This window comes from Miniopterus natalensis, chromosome 11, assembly GCF_054644295.1.
Source record: "Miniopterus natalensis isolate mMinNat1 chromosome 11, mMinNat1.hap1, whole genome shotgun sequence".
Lineage (NCBI taxonomy): Eukaryota > Metazoa > Chordata > Mammalia > Chiroptera > Miniopteridae > Miniopterus > Miniopterus natalensis.
The window spans coordinates 61211450-61229206 of NC_142091.1; the positions used below are offsets into that span (position 1 = coordinate 61211450).

General features: G+C 45.1%; 1 protein-coding gene across 2 annotated transcripts in view; it reads right to left on the minus strand.

Annotated features, from left to right (window-relative positions):
* Positions 1–14931, minus strand: part of SLC1A2 (solute carrier family 1 member 2) — a 41940-nt gene extending 27009 nt beyond the window's left edge. For both annotated transcript variants that reach the window (XM_016206215.2, XM_087821812.1), the window contains exons 1-5: positions 14793–14931; positions 12832–12984; positions 11070–11320; positions 8148–8316; positions 3399–3525 (exon numbers count right to left, since the gene is read on the minus strand). In XM_016206215.2, coding sequence (XP_016061701.2) covers positions 3399–3525; positions 8148–8316; positions 11070–11320; positions 12832–12984; positions 14793–14925 — 833 coding nt within the window. In that variant the 5' untranslated portion in view covers positions 14926–14931. The remainder of the gene's footprint in view (positions 1–3398; positions 3526–8147; positions 8317–11069; positions 11321–12831; positions 12985–14792) is intronic.
* Between the last annotated feature and the right edge of the window lie 2826 nt (positions 14932–17757).

The following is a 17757-nucleotide window of genomic DNA, read 5'->3' on the forward strand; positions in this document are numbered from 1 at the left end:
TGGATAGAGCTGATGACTAGTAATGGTAATCACAATGTCACAATAATAATACTAGTTCATGTAAAGTGCTTAGACAAGTGCCAGTGCATAGGAAAAGCTCCACAACTGTTGGGCTCAGTTTCACACAATTCTCTGATATGGATTTTATAATCAGTCATTTCACGGATCAGGATGTGGGGGTCAGAGTGCGTCTGACTTGCCTAAAGTCCCACAGGTAGCAGCAGGAGGACCCTGAAGTTGGAGGAGCCTGAAGTCGGACGGAAGTTGAGTTAGGTACCACTTTCACACGGCTCCCATCCCTTAGGCTGTGCAATGCCTGGCAAGTCAGCCTCTGGGCTCAGTTTTCTCATCTGGAAAATGGGGCTAATGAAAGTCCTTATTTTTGTTTGGTATTATTGTAAAAAATAAATGAGTTAATGCATATAAAGCAATTGGAATATTAATAATCTTAATTCAGGAATTTGGTGAGTCTTAGTTATGATTTAATAATGATTATAATAATTACTATCTTCTCAGTAATAAATAGGTAGACTACAGTAATTGAAACAATGCTGAGCATATAGCAAGAATTTAATAACTCTAAGCTATAATTTAGTAGTTATTAGAATAATAGCAACCACCTCAATGTTAAATTGCTATTATTACTATTCTTACTACCACTTATAGAAGAACACGCCAAGAACTCCGATTCTTTAAGCTTTGAAGGGGTCAGTGAAAGAGTGGTTGACTCTTTTATCCAGAACCTTTTCACACTCTTTGTTATCAAATTTTGACGAGGCAGCTTAAGAATGAAAGAAATGTGCAGAACTGGCATCTCATGTCATGTAACACCCTCCTAACTGCCTGGATGAGGTAACTAAACAGCTGTCAGAAATCATTCCGTAGGTCTTGTTCCTGACTCACAATCGCTCTTCATCTCCTGGGATATTAGCTAAATCTTTAGGAGTCCTGGTTTCAGTGAATGGGAAACTTCTTGATCCACACCCCCTCTACCCCTGGGGAGAAAAAGGGCTGCATTTTATCCCATGACTCATCTAATTTCCTAGAAGACTCCCTTTCTTTCAAGGGCTCAGTGGAAATGACGCTGGTACAGATGAAGGAAGGAGCTTTCATACGATGCCCACATTGTTGGCTTCATAATACAGAGATATGAACTGCATTTTTAGAGCAAAGATGCTCACCCTGCTAGAAGTTCTAGGAAACAAGAGGTCTATTCTGCTTTATGTAATACCATTTATTAAATTCTCAACAACCTCACAATGGATCGAAAAGACTTTTTAAAACTTTTTACAGCATCACATTGTGTATGACTTTAAGTCTTCACACAAAAGAAACATTCAGAAATCTAGTGTTGCCTGGGAAGCTGAAGAATCAGTACAATAATCTCAAACAACACATTATTTACTAGCATCCTTTTCATGTTTTAAAAGTACAGTAAAGCAATGATCTGGCCAAGCTAGATCTATTAAATATGGTTCATGAGATCACAAAGAACATCTTCATGATCTGAGACCCTGGGGTCTTCAGCTAGCCCACTCAGACCTGAAGTTTTCATAAGAATTTACTATAAGCACATCAGTGTGTTCAGGTCAGTGGAGATAAAAATTTAAAAAAAGTAACGAACAGATTTTTGCCCTTGTAAGGTGGGAGTAGGAGCCAAAGAAAAAAAAGAAGAGAGAAAGAAGGTAGAATTTCAGTGGAATGCACCTCATAGAAGGGGGCGGTTGAGGGTGAAGGTGGGTAGGCCTGGGACATGAAGAGATGGGGAATTCATCACCCAGAATTCCTGTGGCAAACAGAACTCAGATGTGGTTTGGTCTAAAAATGGTTTTGTTGTGTTGGGTTTTTTTTAGTCAGGCATACGGGACCATCATAAGGGTCTGAAACCAATGCATGTGAAAATCTATCCGATAAGGGACCACTAGGAGGTTCCGGTGACAGAAGGTAGCACAGCTTCCTTGGTGAAAGAATGGGCACTCATGATCTCCAGGGCTACCCAAGGCTTGAAAACCACAGACCATAAACACACATAAAATGAAGTGGAGATGACGTTGCTTAGATGATTTAAACCAAAGCACCCCACCCGCTTACCCATCAAGGATTTTGAAATCAGTATGAACTCCAGCTCTCCCTCGCTACATAACCTTAGGTAAGCCAATTCACCCCAGTGAGCCTCAGTTGTTTTGTCTGTAAAATGGGAATAATAATTCATCTTTGCAGTGTTATTGGGATTACATTTGATAGATACTAAGCTCCTATCATGGATCTTGGCCGATAAAAGAAAGTCATAAGTGATAGCTTTTATTATTATCATCATCATGTGCAAGAATCAAGATTTAGTGTGTTTGGGCCACAGTTTTCTCTTCTGTAAAAGTAGAGGGTGGGGTGAGATTCCTAAGAGTATTTATAGTCCTAATATATCCTCTGTGATTTCACTTTTGCTTGCATGGCCTAAGAACTGCCTCTTTTTTCTTCTATTTGAGTCATGAGTAACCAGGTCAAAACTACACTGCTTTCAGACACCAGAAAACTGGAGCAGTGGGTCATGCCATGTCCCCTTCGGGCTTATCTTAGCTTCCTGATACTGCTCGGTTTCAGTATTACTGATTGGTTTTTCCAGCGTATCTCTCTTCCTCTCTCTTTTTTTTCTCTTTCAGGGCAGGGATCAGCAAACGCTGTATGGAAAGGGCCAAATAGTAAATATTTCAGGCTTTGCAGGCTACACGGTCTTGGTCAGAACTACTCAACTCCACTTTTTAGTACAATAGCCACCGTCCACAATACGCGAAGCGGCAGATGTGGCAGCGGCCCAGGAAAACCTTATTTATGCCCCGATTGTAAATTCCGTATCATGTCCATGCATTGCAGAACAGTGTTACTCTTTTGATTTCCCCCCTCAGCAAAATAAATACACAGAACTCATTCAGGCCATGCAAAACAAACGGCAGAGGCCTGGCAGGCGTGGCTCCATGGTTAGAGCGCCCGCTCTTGTACCAAAGGGTTGTGACTCGATTCCCAGGCACAGGAGCTACCTGGGTTGCGGGTGCAGTGCCCGCCCTGTCGGGCATGGGTGAGAGGCAACCAAGCGATCTCTCTCTCTTCTCTTCTCTTCCTCCTCTCTCCTCCCCTTCCAGTCCCTCTAAAAATCAATGGAAAAAACATAAACAAAACAAATGGCAGATAGAGTTTTGCCCAAGGGCTAGTTTTTCATTCCATTTTCTAGGAAAAGCTCCAAAGAAGAGATTTGCATTCCTTTCTCAAAGTCTTTCCAGAGAGCACTTTGCTTGGTCCACACCCGCCCACTCTTTCCTGCTGAGGGGGCTCAGTATTTTCTGGGGATGCCAAGACCTCACCCCCCCCCCAGCCCACCATGATGAAGTAAGAACAAGCCCACTTACCACATGATCATGATCACCAGCTTCATTACAATCTCATTTAAAATGTTGAAGAATTCCACCATCAGCTTGGCCTGCTCTCCCATCTTCCCCATGGCGATGCCGAAAGCAATGAAAAACCCTATCAGACCTGTTGGGTGAATCACATTGCACAGAAGGACACATTATAAAGTCTGTGTTTCTTCCCGCTTGCTCTTTACCTTTCCCGATGCATGGAGCCACATGCTCGCACCTGCCACCCACTCTGTGAATGAGGCCTGAAAAGACAAAAGCGTTAGATGTCGTGCGGAAAATACCTTCCCCCCAATAATGACGGCATTCCTCAACACTCTACCTGCGCAAGCTGAACTATCAGCAGTGTTAGCTGCTTGAAGAAAATGAATTTATTTTCATTCCAAACTAAAAAGTGCTCTCTTTTCTCTCCTCCTCATTATGAAATCATGTGTAAGCAGATTTTATTAGCACATAGATTAATGAAAACCAGGCTTGCTGGGACTTGGAGATTAGCATGCAAACGTTGGAGCAATATGAGAATAGCAGAGATCAATTAGCCAATAAAGCCTCTGCCAGGGTTATGTCTATATTGGTTTGCTGTTACCCCAAATTAATGCGTGGCTGGTATGGTTTATTCTAGGGAAACCCTGAATGTAAAATTATTTTTCTGTGGCTAGACGCCTAATGTAAGAAGGAGGGTGAATGTCAAGAAATCAACTGGAAAGCAAAGAGAAATCCAAAACTGATGGGAAATCCCAGCTGACCTAGTATGTTTGGGTTTAACCTGTTATTAATTAACTCATTGTAATTCCTTTCTTGGTCAAAATGGTTAGAATGCTGTTTTTAAATTGTATTTTTTTCAGGATCTTAAAGACAGAATGTAGACTTTGTTCCTTCCGAGCCCCTCAGCCCTTCTCCCTTGGCTTGATATCATTTGACTTCCATCTACGCCCAGCCCCCTCAGGCTCCAGGGCCAGTCCTAGCCCCCGGCCAGGGCCAGAGGATTCCAGGAGCTCTGGGCCTGCCGCAGGGTGTCGGCAGCAAATTGCAGTAGGGCCTGGACCGCCTGCTGCGCTCAGGCTTGGGTGATATTTCCGTGCTGGTTTTGCCTCATTCCCTGTGCCTGCGTTTTCAGTCCTGGGAACCTACCCTATACTTTAGTTCCTCCAAGGCCTGGCTTTTCTCTCCTTACCAACCCCGTGCCCGGCCTGGAGTCTCACTCAGATCACCCTGGGACCAAGTGCACCACATGGCTAACAAACGTCCCCGTGACTGCCTGAAGACTGTATTTCTGATTGCCAGTCACCACGTGCCCACCCCAACTCCTGGCCCAGTATTGCTGCTCTTGGGGTTCCAATTCTGATGACTTGCATGGGCTATAAATCAATGTCACTGTCCCCTTGGCTACAGGATCTTGCGGACCATCTGACTTTTCTCCGATCTACAGTGTGGGCCAGCTTCTCTCCTCTCTCTCTTCCTCCTCTGCCCCACCCCTACCCTGTCCCAGTTTGGCAGACCTAATTTCCAGACCCTCCCTCGGATAGCCAGTTTCCTGAGGTGTCCAGTTATGCCTAAAGTCTTCAGCTATATCAGGGAAATTGTAGCATTATAATCTGATTCTTAGAGGGGAATTCTTTCTCTCTGAGTCCCTGATTTTACCTTTTCCCTCATCACCAAAACTTCTCACCACCTCACACCAAGCACATATCAACTCAGATTACTCAGTTGCCCTTCACTGGACCCTGTCCATCTTCAGCAGAAAGAATCCAGTACTTGCACTTGGGATTGTTAATCCTTGACATTTAATATTTCCCCTTCTCAGTCCTTGGCCAGAAAGATTGACAAGTGACTTACAAGGAAATCATTGGCCATGAAGACAAAGGCTCAGTGAGAATTAGATCCAGGAGAGAGAGGCCTCACTCAGCAGTAATGTATGAAATCAAATCCAGGCTATTCTCCAGCCCTTCTCTGGAACCCACGGAGACGAGTTTGTGAGGTGCACAGTGAGACATAATCCGAACATTCTGACCGAGAGGAGCTAGTATTACTCAGTTAATCCCATTTGGAAAATTTAAGAGAAAATGAGCCAGGTCTCAAGGTCCCAAAAACCTGGAATTAAAAAGTTCCCCTTGCAGGAGGAGCAGAAACTGGACATATCCACAAGTGTGAGAGAGAACTGTTTAAAGGAGCAATCTCTCACAGGTGATTTAAACAGCTGGGATTAGAGGGGAGCCCAGAAGTGCTCTGGACATTTTCTGGGAAAGAAATGAGTCTTTTAAAGAAGTGCGAGGCCAGAGCCAGGGTTTTATCTTTATTTATTGCAATGCTTGATCCTTGGGACTTTCCAAAGCCCAAAAGCAAAACACAAAGAAAGTCACCATCTCTACCTTTGGAAAACTATGGAAAGAACCGTTATTTCAGCCGTGATTTTTTAAGTGGGAAGTTTCTCAACGGTCTAACTTCCCTTGGCTTTGTAGAACCTCACACTGCACTTGGAAACCCACGTCCAGCTCATTATTTCCCTCTGGAGACACTGACTCATTGAATTCACTCTGGAACAGGGGTGTTTCGTCTGAACAAAGCCCTCTTAGACTTGGCCACTGGGATTGAGAGAGTAGTGTGCTGTGTTGAAACTCCCCAGTACAGTCAAAGGTTGCGTGACTTCCCAGAATCCACCGAGACTCTAGAAACGACCTTGAAAGTCTTCTGAATGATTCACTCCAAAGCTCTGGCCCCATTCCTCAGAGTGTGTGGAAGACTACGGAGCCACGCTGACCACAGAGTCTGGGAGAGTCATGGCAGTTGGAAGGTCCTGGAAGGGTCACAGGTATCTGGGCAGGGGGAGACATGAGCTACTGAGGGATGGACGCTGGGGATATGTGCAAACCCTCCTTCTCAGAAGATTCTCCTACTCTCTCCTCTCTCCTTCCTCCTTCATCAGACACTAATGTCAGCAGTGTTTGTTTACCTTCCATTGCCTGGCAACTGAGTCCGCTTATCAGCACCCTCAATCCCACTTACCCAACAGTTACCCAACCAACTTCCTGACAGGCCAAAAGAAAAAAAAAAAAGGAAACAAAAGAAAAAGATCCCCGACTGATGCTTCTGCTTTTCAGTAGCTGGATAATCCTGCCTTTCCCCTCCCCCCACCTCTCCCAACCATTCTGGATAAATAAGAGTAAGGTTATCAATTTTAAAACAAACAAATAAGATACCTAGTTAAAATCTGAATTTCAGATAAACAATGAATAAAAAAAAAATTTTAATTGATTTTAGAAAGAGAAGAAGGGAGAGGGGGAGAGAAAGAAACATTGATGTGAAAGAAACATAGATCCACTGCCTCCTGTATGCCCCGTAATGGGGATCGAGCCCACAACCTGAACATGTGCCCTGACCCAGAATCAAACCAGCAACCTTCTGGTATATGGGACAATGCCCAACCAAATGAGCCACACCAGCCAGAGCAAAAAAAAATTTTAATATCAGTATGTCCCATGCAATATTTGGGTCATATACTAAAGAATTATTTGTTGTTTGTCTGAAATTCAGATTTAACTGGGCATTCTGTATTTCCTCTGTCAAGCTGACTAAAGAGACAATGGTATTCAACCTCCTAGATGGCCAAATAGAGGGCCCACTGAGCTCATCCATTTCTAAACAGCGCTCATTCAGATCCTTAGAAATTTTGCTCGCATGGATCATCAACATACTTCCTCCAGCCAGATTCCCCGTTTTCCCCAGTTTATAGTCAAATGTCCCTCTTTCTTGTTTTGGGACACCATTCTAATAGTGGATGGGGGTTAGTGTGAGAAGTGGACCCAGGGGTTGGGTGTGGAGTAAACTGAGCAAACTGGAGTCACTCACACTATGGGGGACTCTATCCTCTGTGGAAAGGAGTGTTTTTATTGAGTTCCTCAGCTCACTTTTAGTAATGATTGTAGCTCACATCAATAAAGCACATGGCATGTACAATTGTGTTCTACATACACAATCTCACTTAATATTCATAATGATCTACAAGGGAAATGCCCATCCCATCTCCACTTCACCAATGAAGCTCAAGAAGTGGGGTAACTGCCCATGGTCAGATAACCAGTGAGTAGTCTTTAAGGGACCCAAACGTAGTCAGTCCAATTACAGAGCCAAAGAACCTCCAGGATGGCATGCTAAGAAGGCTCCAGACTAGGGGAAAGGGCTCATTAGAATTCCAGAAAGTTAAACAAGATAATCTCCTTTTGATATGCTTTTTTTGACATCAACAGCCAACACTCTGTACTCCTGATAGCATTGCATTTGTCTATAGACTGTGAGAGTTGGGGAGGGACATCCTCCATGCCTAGCACAGTACTGGTCTCCAAGGACAACTCTAACAAAAATGCTTAAGAAATGAAAGAATTGGATGTGTAACTGCATGAAATGGAGAGTCAGAGAAAGTGACTTGCCAACGCCACACAGAAAGTCAAAGAACGTGCCCAGTGAACGGTCATCCTGTCTTTCCCACACCTGACCTCTAGTTGTCATGTCCCCTCATGGCAGTGCTTCTGCCCACCTCCCTCTTCCTAATCCCTCAGCTCTCGGTCCCAGTGACCCTTGAACCCCTCCCAGAGAGAGCCTCCTGTTCCAGCTGGAGGACACCAGAGCCACTGTTTTCCTGAGAAGGGAGTGAGGGATGCCCAGCTGCTGAGATGCAGGAGAGTTGAGCCACTGTCTCAGAGACAGAGACGACTCCCCCGGGGAAATGAACACCGGGTTGCCTACCTAAGACATTCATGCCGTCCTTGAACTCCAGGCCCTTCTTGATAACCACCTTCATTTCTTCAGGTGCCTCTGTTGCCGTCTCGGTCAACAGGGAGACAACAGAGGTGGTTACATTGCTCTCCTCTTCTGACTGAGGTGCCTCCAGGACTTTCTTCGTCACTGTTTGAATCTAATGGAGTGAAAGAAAAAAAACCCATAAAGATGAGGTCACCAAAAGCATGGCCACTTATGTATTTTAAAGTGTCCAGTTATGTTAAAAATAATTTTAAAATGCCAAAACAAGGTTATGAAAATTGGGGAACATTTTATGTTTGGGCTTAACAAAGTGAGGTTTTATTACTCATATAGGGTGGGACACGACTGTCCTCATCACATGATAATTACTGGATTTGTAACATACTACAGACAGAATGGCTCAGTAATGGGACAAGAGCTTCAAGTTGGGGGGTGGATGTCTACTTCTTTTATTCCCATGGCTGTAGCTCTGTCCCTCAGGACAACATCAAACATGGGGGCCCTGTTGGATGACCTTCCCAGCCCCTCACGATGGAACCTGCTCAAGAAGAGAAGGACAAGTGTCCTGGTTGGGGTTAGATCAGCACCTCATGACCTGCCTGGTTAGTTCCTTCCTGTCTGGTTCCTGCAGGACAAAGTCTTCACAGACCAACCCATGTGGGTCCTTCCAGGGCCAGGCTCTGCTGAGATCTCCATCTGGGTGCCAGATGTGCCAGCTGCCAGCAGCCTCCTGGGGCCTTGGCTTGTATTTCAGATCCCAATGTAAGATGGGAAGACACCTGCTCCTACTGGATAGTGAATGCCAAGCATTACTCAATGTTCCCCAAGCATCTCTGTGCAAACGGTCTCCCAAGAACCTCTCATGTTATTCCTCGGCATCTGTGGCAGCCGTCCTATTTTTAAAGGTGCCAGGCACCCTGTACACAGAGCACAGTGAAAACTCACATCTGAGCCCAGAGAAACACTACCGCCAGGGGCATGATATTAGAACTTGTGTGGGACCCTAGAATGTCAGCACCGGCATGTAGCAGGCAATAGATGGCTGAATCCTGAATAGATACGGAAAAGGAAGCACGGAGAACTCAAGTGACTTGTCAGACATCACAGAGTTATTGGCAGAGCTGGGACTTCAACTCAGATGGCCTGACTGCGCTGAGTTCTTTCCACCACATGTGCCGCGTGATAAACTGTGTGGGCCCAGTCCCACTGCGGCTGGGCCCAAGAGCAGGCCATGCTTATCTGAGCACTTGTCTGAAGTGGGGGAGAACACAGCACAGCGCCCTGCTCTCGGGGTGAGGCAGGGTGTTCTGTCCTAGCCTGGCCACATGTTCTTGCTAAGGGAGGGAGAAAGCCCAGGCTAAGTGTGTGAGCTGGGGAACAGGCAGGCATGGGGCCCTTGGTCTGGGCAATGTTGGCGTGAAGAGAGAATTCAGGAGTGATCAGAAGGGAGGCTTCTGTGAGCAACAGAACCATGCTCCCAGGAACAAAGCGGAGAACAGAAGCCCACTGTAGACCCATGCTGAGAATACAAAAGAAACCCAGGCTTGAGTTCAAAGCAAGAGACTCCATCTTCTAAGCAGGCTGGCTCAGGGCCAGCACATTATACGGAGAGTGCCAGTAAGCACCCCTTCCTTAGCCTGCTCCCATCTGCTCCCCATCCACTTCCCCGGCCTGTTAATATAGCTCTTTGCTCCAAGTGGCACCAAAGTGGCATTGGGAATCGGAGACCATATCCCACCTTAGAGTCATCTGGGCTCAGCAGTGGCTGGCAGTTGCATTTTGGGGGTAGCTGGGAATACGGACTTTTCCTCTAAGGGACCTGTTTCCTAAGACCATTCTTCTGTGATTCCCTGGGAATGGCTGAAGGAAGCTTCTTAGTTCTAGTTTAGTCCCCACTGGAGCGTATCGGAACTGAGGTTCCAACCTGAACTGGCCTTAGGGCCAGACAACAGGCTGGTGAGCGGGGCCCAGGCAGCCATCTCAGTGGTTCCCTCCCCGGAATCATGTTTTGAAGAATCACACGTTTTTAAAAATAGATGCCTGTATGCAGTTGCTAGGAGTATACATCCCTGTAAACTATTGTAGGGCTATGTTGCAACACCCTGCAAACTCAAAATGCAAAACTCTTTGGCAGGACATTTTAGCTTCTAGGAATTTATCCTTTAGAAGTGCTATGTGATCATGACAAAAGGAAGCAGGAGAGAGACAGTGAGAGAGAGACAGAGAGAATGGGGGGGAGAATGCTAAAACACTTAAATGAAAAGGTGAGATGCAGCACGCTACGTATAATGCAGAAGCGCTTGGGTGGAATTAAATTTTAAAGACTATATACACATGCATTTTACACACATACACACATGCCAAATTCTGAACATGAGTAGCTCTAGGGAAAGGAACTGAAGACTTGAATTTTTTTTACTTTATGTACATCTATACAATTTAAATTTTTCACAATCCTCACTTGTTACTTCCACAATTTAAGAAATACCCCATTCCCAGTCCCACCCTGGAAGCTTTGATTCTGTTGAGCATGTGTATTTTTTAAACACACCGGTGGCACATGGTTTGGCTATACTGCCAAGATTGAGAACCACTGGGAACTCTAGAGGGCTGTGAGCAAAGGTGATAAGAATGTGCCCTTGGATGATGCAGAGGCAGGAACTAAAAAGAAAAACAAAAGAGGGGAAAAAGGAGAACGGTATTGTGAGCAAAAAAAAGGGAGGGGGGTAAAAAAAATCCACAAGACTCCAGGCCCCAAGGCCTGCCCCAGATCACCTCATACACTCCTAGACAGAGCTAATGAAATATTAAGAAACTCACTCCCTAGAGCTGGTGCATTGAAACAAACTCAAAGGAGCACCTGGGTAACGGGGAGCAGGGCGCGGGAGCCTCAGAACTTCGGGTTACCTGTTGAAAACAGGCTTGGACAAGGTTTTCCGGGAAGAGGTTTCGAATGAGGTCCAGAAAGGCATCCAGGCTGGACACTTCGTCATTCTTCTTCCCAGGCCCCAGCTGCTTCTTAAGTTTGGGGTTCCCTGGGTGGATTGCCAAGACCAAGATGACCCCCAGGACGGCGGCGATGATGGTGGTGGACATGTAATACACCATGGCTCTCGTGCCCAGGCGCCCGCTGGCTTTAGCATCCAGGCCCGACAAGCCTGGATTGAAAAGAAACCCGCGAGGGTTAACTCTGTGATGTTGCTGTTAACTACCCATCTCTGCATGCCTAGAACTTGGCTTCCTATTATTCAAATGCATGAATGCTTAATTAAACCTCTTTCTACTGAATAGCTGGTCAATCCCACAGTTTGCGATTTTATTTTCCAAAGATATTTTTGAGACTCTAGAGAACTGCGGAGAGTTGGTGATCTCTGACTACTTTTTGTCAGTCTACAATATGGAGTTAAAATAAAGTTGAATAAATTCAAGTATTAATTCTGAGATTATGTTCTTCCCACTTATTTGGTATCAAAATATCCTTTCTTTTATGAAGGGATGGTGCTGGAGCATGCTAGATTTTTACTTGTTTTCTTGGTGGTGGTTGCTTTTAATATCCTCACTTGGGAAAATAAGAAGCTGGTGGCCCTACATCAAGCCTCAAAATTTTTGACACCGAGTCCCAGCATTTCTGGGCTCTCTGGTCAACCATCTATGAGACTGTAGAACAGCCAGGTTTAGCATCAAAATCTCTTCAACTACCAGAGCCTCACCTCCTTCACAAGGTGAACTGTCGGGAGGGACGACTTTCCCAAGGCCACCTAACCTATTGGCACCTAACTACAGACCAAAGTCCAGAGTCTCACCTTAATTCAGAGCTTAGTCTCTAAACTACAACAATTTATACGCTGTTCTAGTAATATCATTTGGTAAGGAGGAGAGCACCAGTATAAGGCCCTGGAGGGGGAAAATTCTTTCATATAAAACATTTTTTTTCAGCCAAAAACAAGTGACCATGATAGAAGAAAAACTTTCTTCCAAAAAAGCCAAAGAGCTTTCATATCTAGTATTTCATCTATTTTATATATATATATTATTGATTTCAGAGAGAGGAAAGGAAAGAGAGATAGAAACATTAATGATGAGAGACAGTCATTGATCGGCTGCCTCCTGCATGTTCCCAGATTGGGGATCAAGTCCACAACCCGGGCATGTGCCCTGACCGGGAATTGAACTTCGATCTCCTGGATCCTAGGTCAATGCTCAACTGCTGAGCCATGCCAGCTGGCTTATTTATTTTAATACTTACTTCCCTCCACACCCAATTAAATAGTAAAGAAAATTTTCCTTTTCTATTTATTACCTTTATCAGTTTCTGAACCAACCAGAATTTAGAAAATGAGAAAAATATACCTTAAAAATTAAAATCACTGCAGATACTATCATTTTTATTATTATTATTATTTTTTTTTTTGATACTATCATTTTTAACATAATGTTGTTTCCTTTTCATCTTTTGTTGCTGGACAGACAGATGGGCTGACCAATAAGTGGAAACGTTTTTTAAGGGTTGACTGTCCCCATTTTAGAGGTGGGAAAACAAAGGCTCTAAAATGAAATGACACAGATGATCATATTCATTCCTTCAACTAAATTGAGATTCAACGCTCAATCCAAAAGCAAGAGCAAGGGTCTGACCCACTTTGGCCGCGCACCAGAGAGGTGGACTTACCTGTGATTAAACTAGAGATGATTAGAGGAAGGATGAGCATCTTCAGCATCCTCATGAGTATGTCCCCTGGGAAGGCTATTAACATGACCACATCGGGGTTGATAGGAGAGGCCAAGCGGAGAAGCCCTCCACAGACTGCCCCCAGGATGACACCTACAAGGAAGGGAAAAATAATCTGGATCTATTATTATTATTATTATTTTTTACTCTAGTCACATGAACAGCTTTAAGGACTTGTTTCAGTGACATCGACCTTTTCCATACTCCTCTATTATCAGGTGATAAACAATGTGTAATGAAAACACCACCAGATAAGTGAAGCTGATGTTGATGGTGACTAAGAGAATATTTTGTATCTCCAACTAGTCTAATGGCTGCTCTGGGAGAAGCAAGGAGAGCCTTCTCAAGGCTTTGTGGGAAATACATCATGGCAACTGCACCCCACTTTTTTTGAGACTATCTTCTACATGTAGAGTCAGAGATTGTCAGCAGAAATTATCCAAGTGCCAAATATTGCTTCTCCTTTCAGCCTAGGCCTGGCCACGTGGCATGGTATTTAATGTATTTCTTCTCTTTTTAACTGGGTACCCCATAAAAGGAACATTTGACTGACTAAGCTGATGTCAGTTTCCTTTTTTCTTCTGTTTCCTTTAACTTCCAGTAATTTCCCCATGGCTTATCCTCGAGAGGTTTTGTCCTTGCCTTCTGTAGCCTCTTACATAATCTCTAGACTTGCTGATCGTATGGAAGGTCAGGGAAGATTTCTAAAAATATGTCCTTTGGGAGGAAATGATTTGGGCAGAGATGCTGGCAGAAGCCTTTCAGTTTGCGTATTCAGAGATTCCACAAGAAAAGCTTCAGATCTCCCCAAACAGGTGGCCAACATAAACAACCCTTGTGGAAACCACAGATCAGGTGAAAACACCACTAGCTGCAAGGGAGGGAGGGAGTGCCAGGTCTATGGGTGAAAGTGTTAGCTCCAGGAATGCAGAGGGAGGAGTGTGGCCAAAAGCCAGATCTTTGCTTCTTTTACAGGCAAAAAATACACTTCTCCAAGACCTACGATGAACGGCTTGTGCTTCTGTGGAGGGTAACCCTTGGAAAACCCTACAAGGCCTGTGGTTTCTTCTTCCTAAGTGAACTGGGCTATGGCAAACTCCCACCCAAGGTGACGGACTCAAAGCAGAAGCCATGGGCTGAAGGGGGCCGGTGTGTGCTGGGGGTGGGAGACGGGCTGTTCACTGCTCCGTGTGCGCCCAAGAGAGAGCTCAGGAAAGAGGGAGGGATCAAGAAAGGAAGTGGTGTGGCTGTCATTACAAGAAACTGCAATTCACTGCATTTTCAATAAACCCTGGTTGAAAACCTAGGACCAAAATTATATTAACAGTCACACAAAAAAACAGCTACGGTGTGGGTGAGGCCTGAAGCAGAGGAGTGAGACTTTCGAGATAGACCAGGAGCAGGCCAAGGCATCGGAACAAGCCTCCCCCACACTGGCCTCCTTAGCTAATGTGCGGAATGAATCTAAGTTAGTGAGATGTTCAGGGAAGGTTAGAGCTTGGAAGCCGTCTTAGTGGGGTTTCCTGCCTTTGTCTTGATGTAGGTATTTCTCTCAGTGTGGCACACTGGCTACTTGCTTTGGAATCATCTAGAAGCTTTGTTAAGATACAGAGTCCAGGACTTCACTTCAGGTGGCCCAAAGCCAAGTCTCCACGAGCAGGTGGCCCTGGGGACCTGTGTACCACCACACTCAGGGGCGGTGGCTGTGCACAGTGAAATCTGAGGACCACTAGACCCCCAAAGAGGCAAACTCATGGCCAGGGCAGGTGTGGGGAAGGTGATACCATCGAGGCAGCCGTGCCTGGGCAAACGGGGCCTTAGCAGAGCTGCCAAACCAGCTTCTCCATGGAGCCAGGAGGCACCAGAGAAGAGGGGCAGGCGGGGAGGCCCCTGTCACCTACCAAACACCGTCAGAGTGAGCAGGAGGTTCTTCCCCAGCTTGTCGCACATTCGCAGCCCCAGGTTCCGGCGCTTCGGAAGCTCTTCTGAGCTGAGGTGGCTGTCGTGCATTCGCACCTCGACCTGCTTGGGCATGTTGTTGGCACTAAAACAGAAGTGAAGGCCATGGTTAGAGACCGCCAGGCACCTCCCCTGTCCTGCTGGAGGGGCACAGGCAGGGGGGCGAATAACAGGCCGCCCCCAAGCACAGCCAGGAATCTGGAAACACTGGCAAGAAAATAAAAACAAAACAAAAGAAGCAACTCAGAGTACCCTGAATTCCAGTTCACCTTTAAGCAGGACACTAGGTCCCACCCAATACTTATGAGCCAGGAGCTTTTGTCCCTATGATCTTAGATCATCATAGTAAAGAAAGGCCGCAGGCAGAGGTGAGGGTTTTCTTTTTCTTTTTTAAAATATTTTTTCTTGATTTTTAGAGAAAGGAAGAGAGAGGGAGGGAAAGAGAGAGAAACATTGATGTGAGAACATAACATTGATCAGCTGCTTCCTGCAGGCCCCCTACCAGGGATGGAGCCTGCAACCAGGCATGGGCCCTGATGGGGAATTGAACCAGCAACCTTTTGGTACCTGGGATGATTCCCAATCAACTGAGCCACACCAGCCAGTGTAAGGTGGGGTTTTTCTAAGAGTTGCCCACCCTGTAACTCTCAGAGACAAGTATCCCTGTCTCATTTCACAAAAAGTCACTTGCCCAGGTCACAGGCTAAAAGAAATGGAGACCAAACCCAGATATATCTGGCTCCAAACCTGAGCTCTTTCCTTCTGCAACAACTGCAACATGGTGACCACTGAATAATTAATTAAGGTTCGTAGAGCCACAGCCTAAGTTGTGCTAAATTAAAATGCCTCCAAGCTCAGCCTTCCCCAGCCTGGACACAGAAAAGTCATAAATGTTGATAGTCCAAGTTTGGTCTCTCTTTCAGAAAAGATGGTTTATCCAGTTTTTAAACAATTTAATCTTTTGCGGTTTTTAAAAGATCACTCACATTACCAAGGCTCTGCTAAGCTGCCCAAGAATCCACACCACTCAACGTCAAAGAAGTATGGTTTTAGGAAGCATGCAAGCACCTTCTTCCATGGGTACAGCCCAGCCCTTTTCCAGATAAGCCCCCTATGATGCCAAGCCATGCTGAGCATCTGCAATGGAGCTTTTGCTGTGATAATAAGCGGACTGCCTTTTTTCCCAGCTTGGTCATAAGCTTTCAACTTTGAGCTTGAGGATTGACATAAAGAGGCCAAATTTTCACTTTGACAACTTAGGACACTTTCATTAGCTGCCATTTGCAATTACCATTGTTTGATAAAAGAAAAAAATAGTCTTTCACATCTAGAAAGACAGGCCACAGCCTCTGAATAAATGACAAAGCCTTGTAAGAGGGGCGCTAGCTTTACCCAGATATTCCCACCACAGGCTGGAGAAAATGGCCTTCAGAACCAGCACCAATCTGCAGACCAGTGGTTTGCAATCACTGGTTATAATGGAAATAGCGAGGTTTTTACACTCCGAGCGCCTGGGTTTCAGATCCTGGCCCTATCATCTGAAGCTGTGTGGTGTGTAGAAAAGGGCTTGATGCCAACCTTGCAGAAACTAAACATGATCATGTCCAGTAGAGGCCGGGCCGGCCCCTGACACAGGTAGTTCCTTTCTCCACAGAGGATGAAGAAAGGGCACACAATACTCATCAAGTTCATGACAGGGATCTACCCAGGCGCACCACCATTCCAGTAAGACACCACACTTAGCTTCCAGCCTCGGAATTAAGGACAGGGGCCCAAATACAACTACGCACTTACTTTTCCATAACAGGCTGCTTAATATACTTGCTACCAAAATGCTTTGAAATTGGGGAAAATGTTGTGTGGTCTGATAGAATACTCAGATGAAATTATCAGTCAACATACAAAGCTTTTCATGTCCCCTCAGTGGCCTAATTTTCTATTCATTTAGTTAGTTTTCAGGCATCCTCTGACTGTCTAATATCTGTGTGTGCTGATGATCGCTCAGACTGTCTAAAAAGGAAAACAGGACATGACTGCTCATGTCATGTCAGGACATGAGGTCCCTTCTGATCATCGAGCAAAAATACCGCTTCTTCTCATCACCAAGTGACACAGACAGAAAAGTTCTTGTTCCAACACAGCAGGGGAAATGATCAGAATGATCTTTTCAACATGGATAGACCACAGTTTTACGTTTGCATGGGGATCTTTTAGTATTTTTAAACACTTCTCTAGCCAGTAATCTGAAACTCTACACCAGAAAACTGGCAACAAAGAACAGAGGTCATGTGTGTTCTGAAATGGTCAATGTCTCCCATCAGCCAGCCCTTGGCAAAACCCTGTGACCCCCTTGAGGCTGTCATCCCACCTTCTGTTTCAATTGAATCCCTCCTGCCGTTGAAGCTAGAATCAGGCACATGGTTGGTATTTAAGTAAAACTAACAAGTATTTAAAGCAAACATTCTCACGAGATCCATATGATGTAATGAGAGTGTCAAGCATCAGAACATCCACGTCGAAGGGAAAACACACAAATGTCAGGTTAACATACACACCCCATCCAGCAATGTGGCTGGATGCCTGTTGCACACGGTTCTTAGCCGCACAAAGCTGCTGCATGTTTAATAGTGTGCTTTTTAGGCCATGACAAAATGTCCCTGAAGCCCTGAATCAAAACAGCCACATCAAAGTAGCAACATCAAAATGCTATAAACCCACAAGTATTTATTGAGAGAATTCCTGTAACTTGCCCTCTTGGCATTAAACAAATGCTCCAGGCGGATAGGAGCTCCTCACATCTGCACGTAGAAAATAGTTGTTAAAGTACATCAAGGCCTCAGCTTGCATCTGGGGACACAGGGAGTCCCCTGAGAACTCTCTGTAAATATTCTATGCCAATCTAAGTGA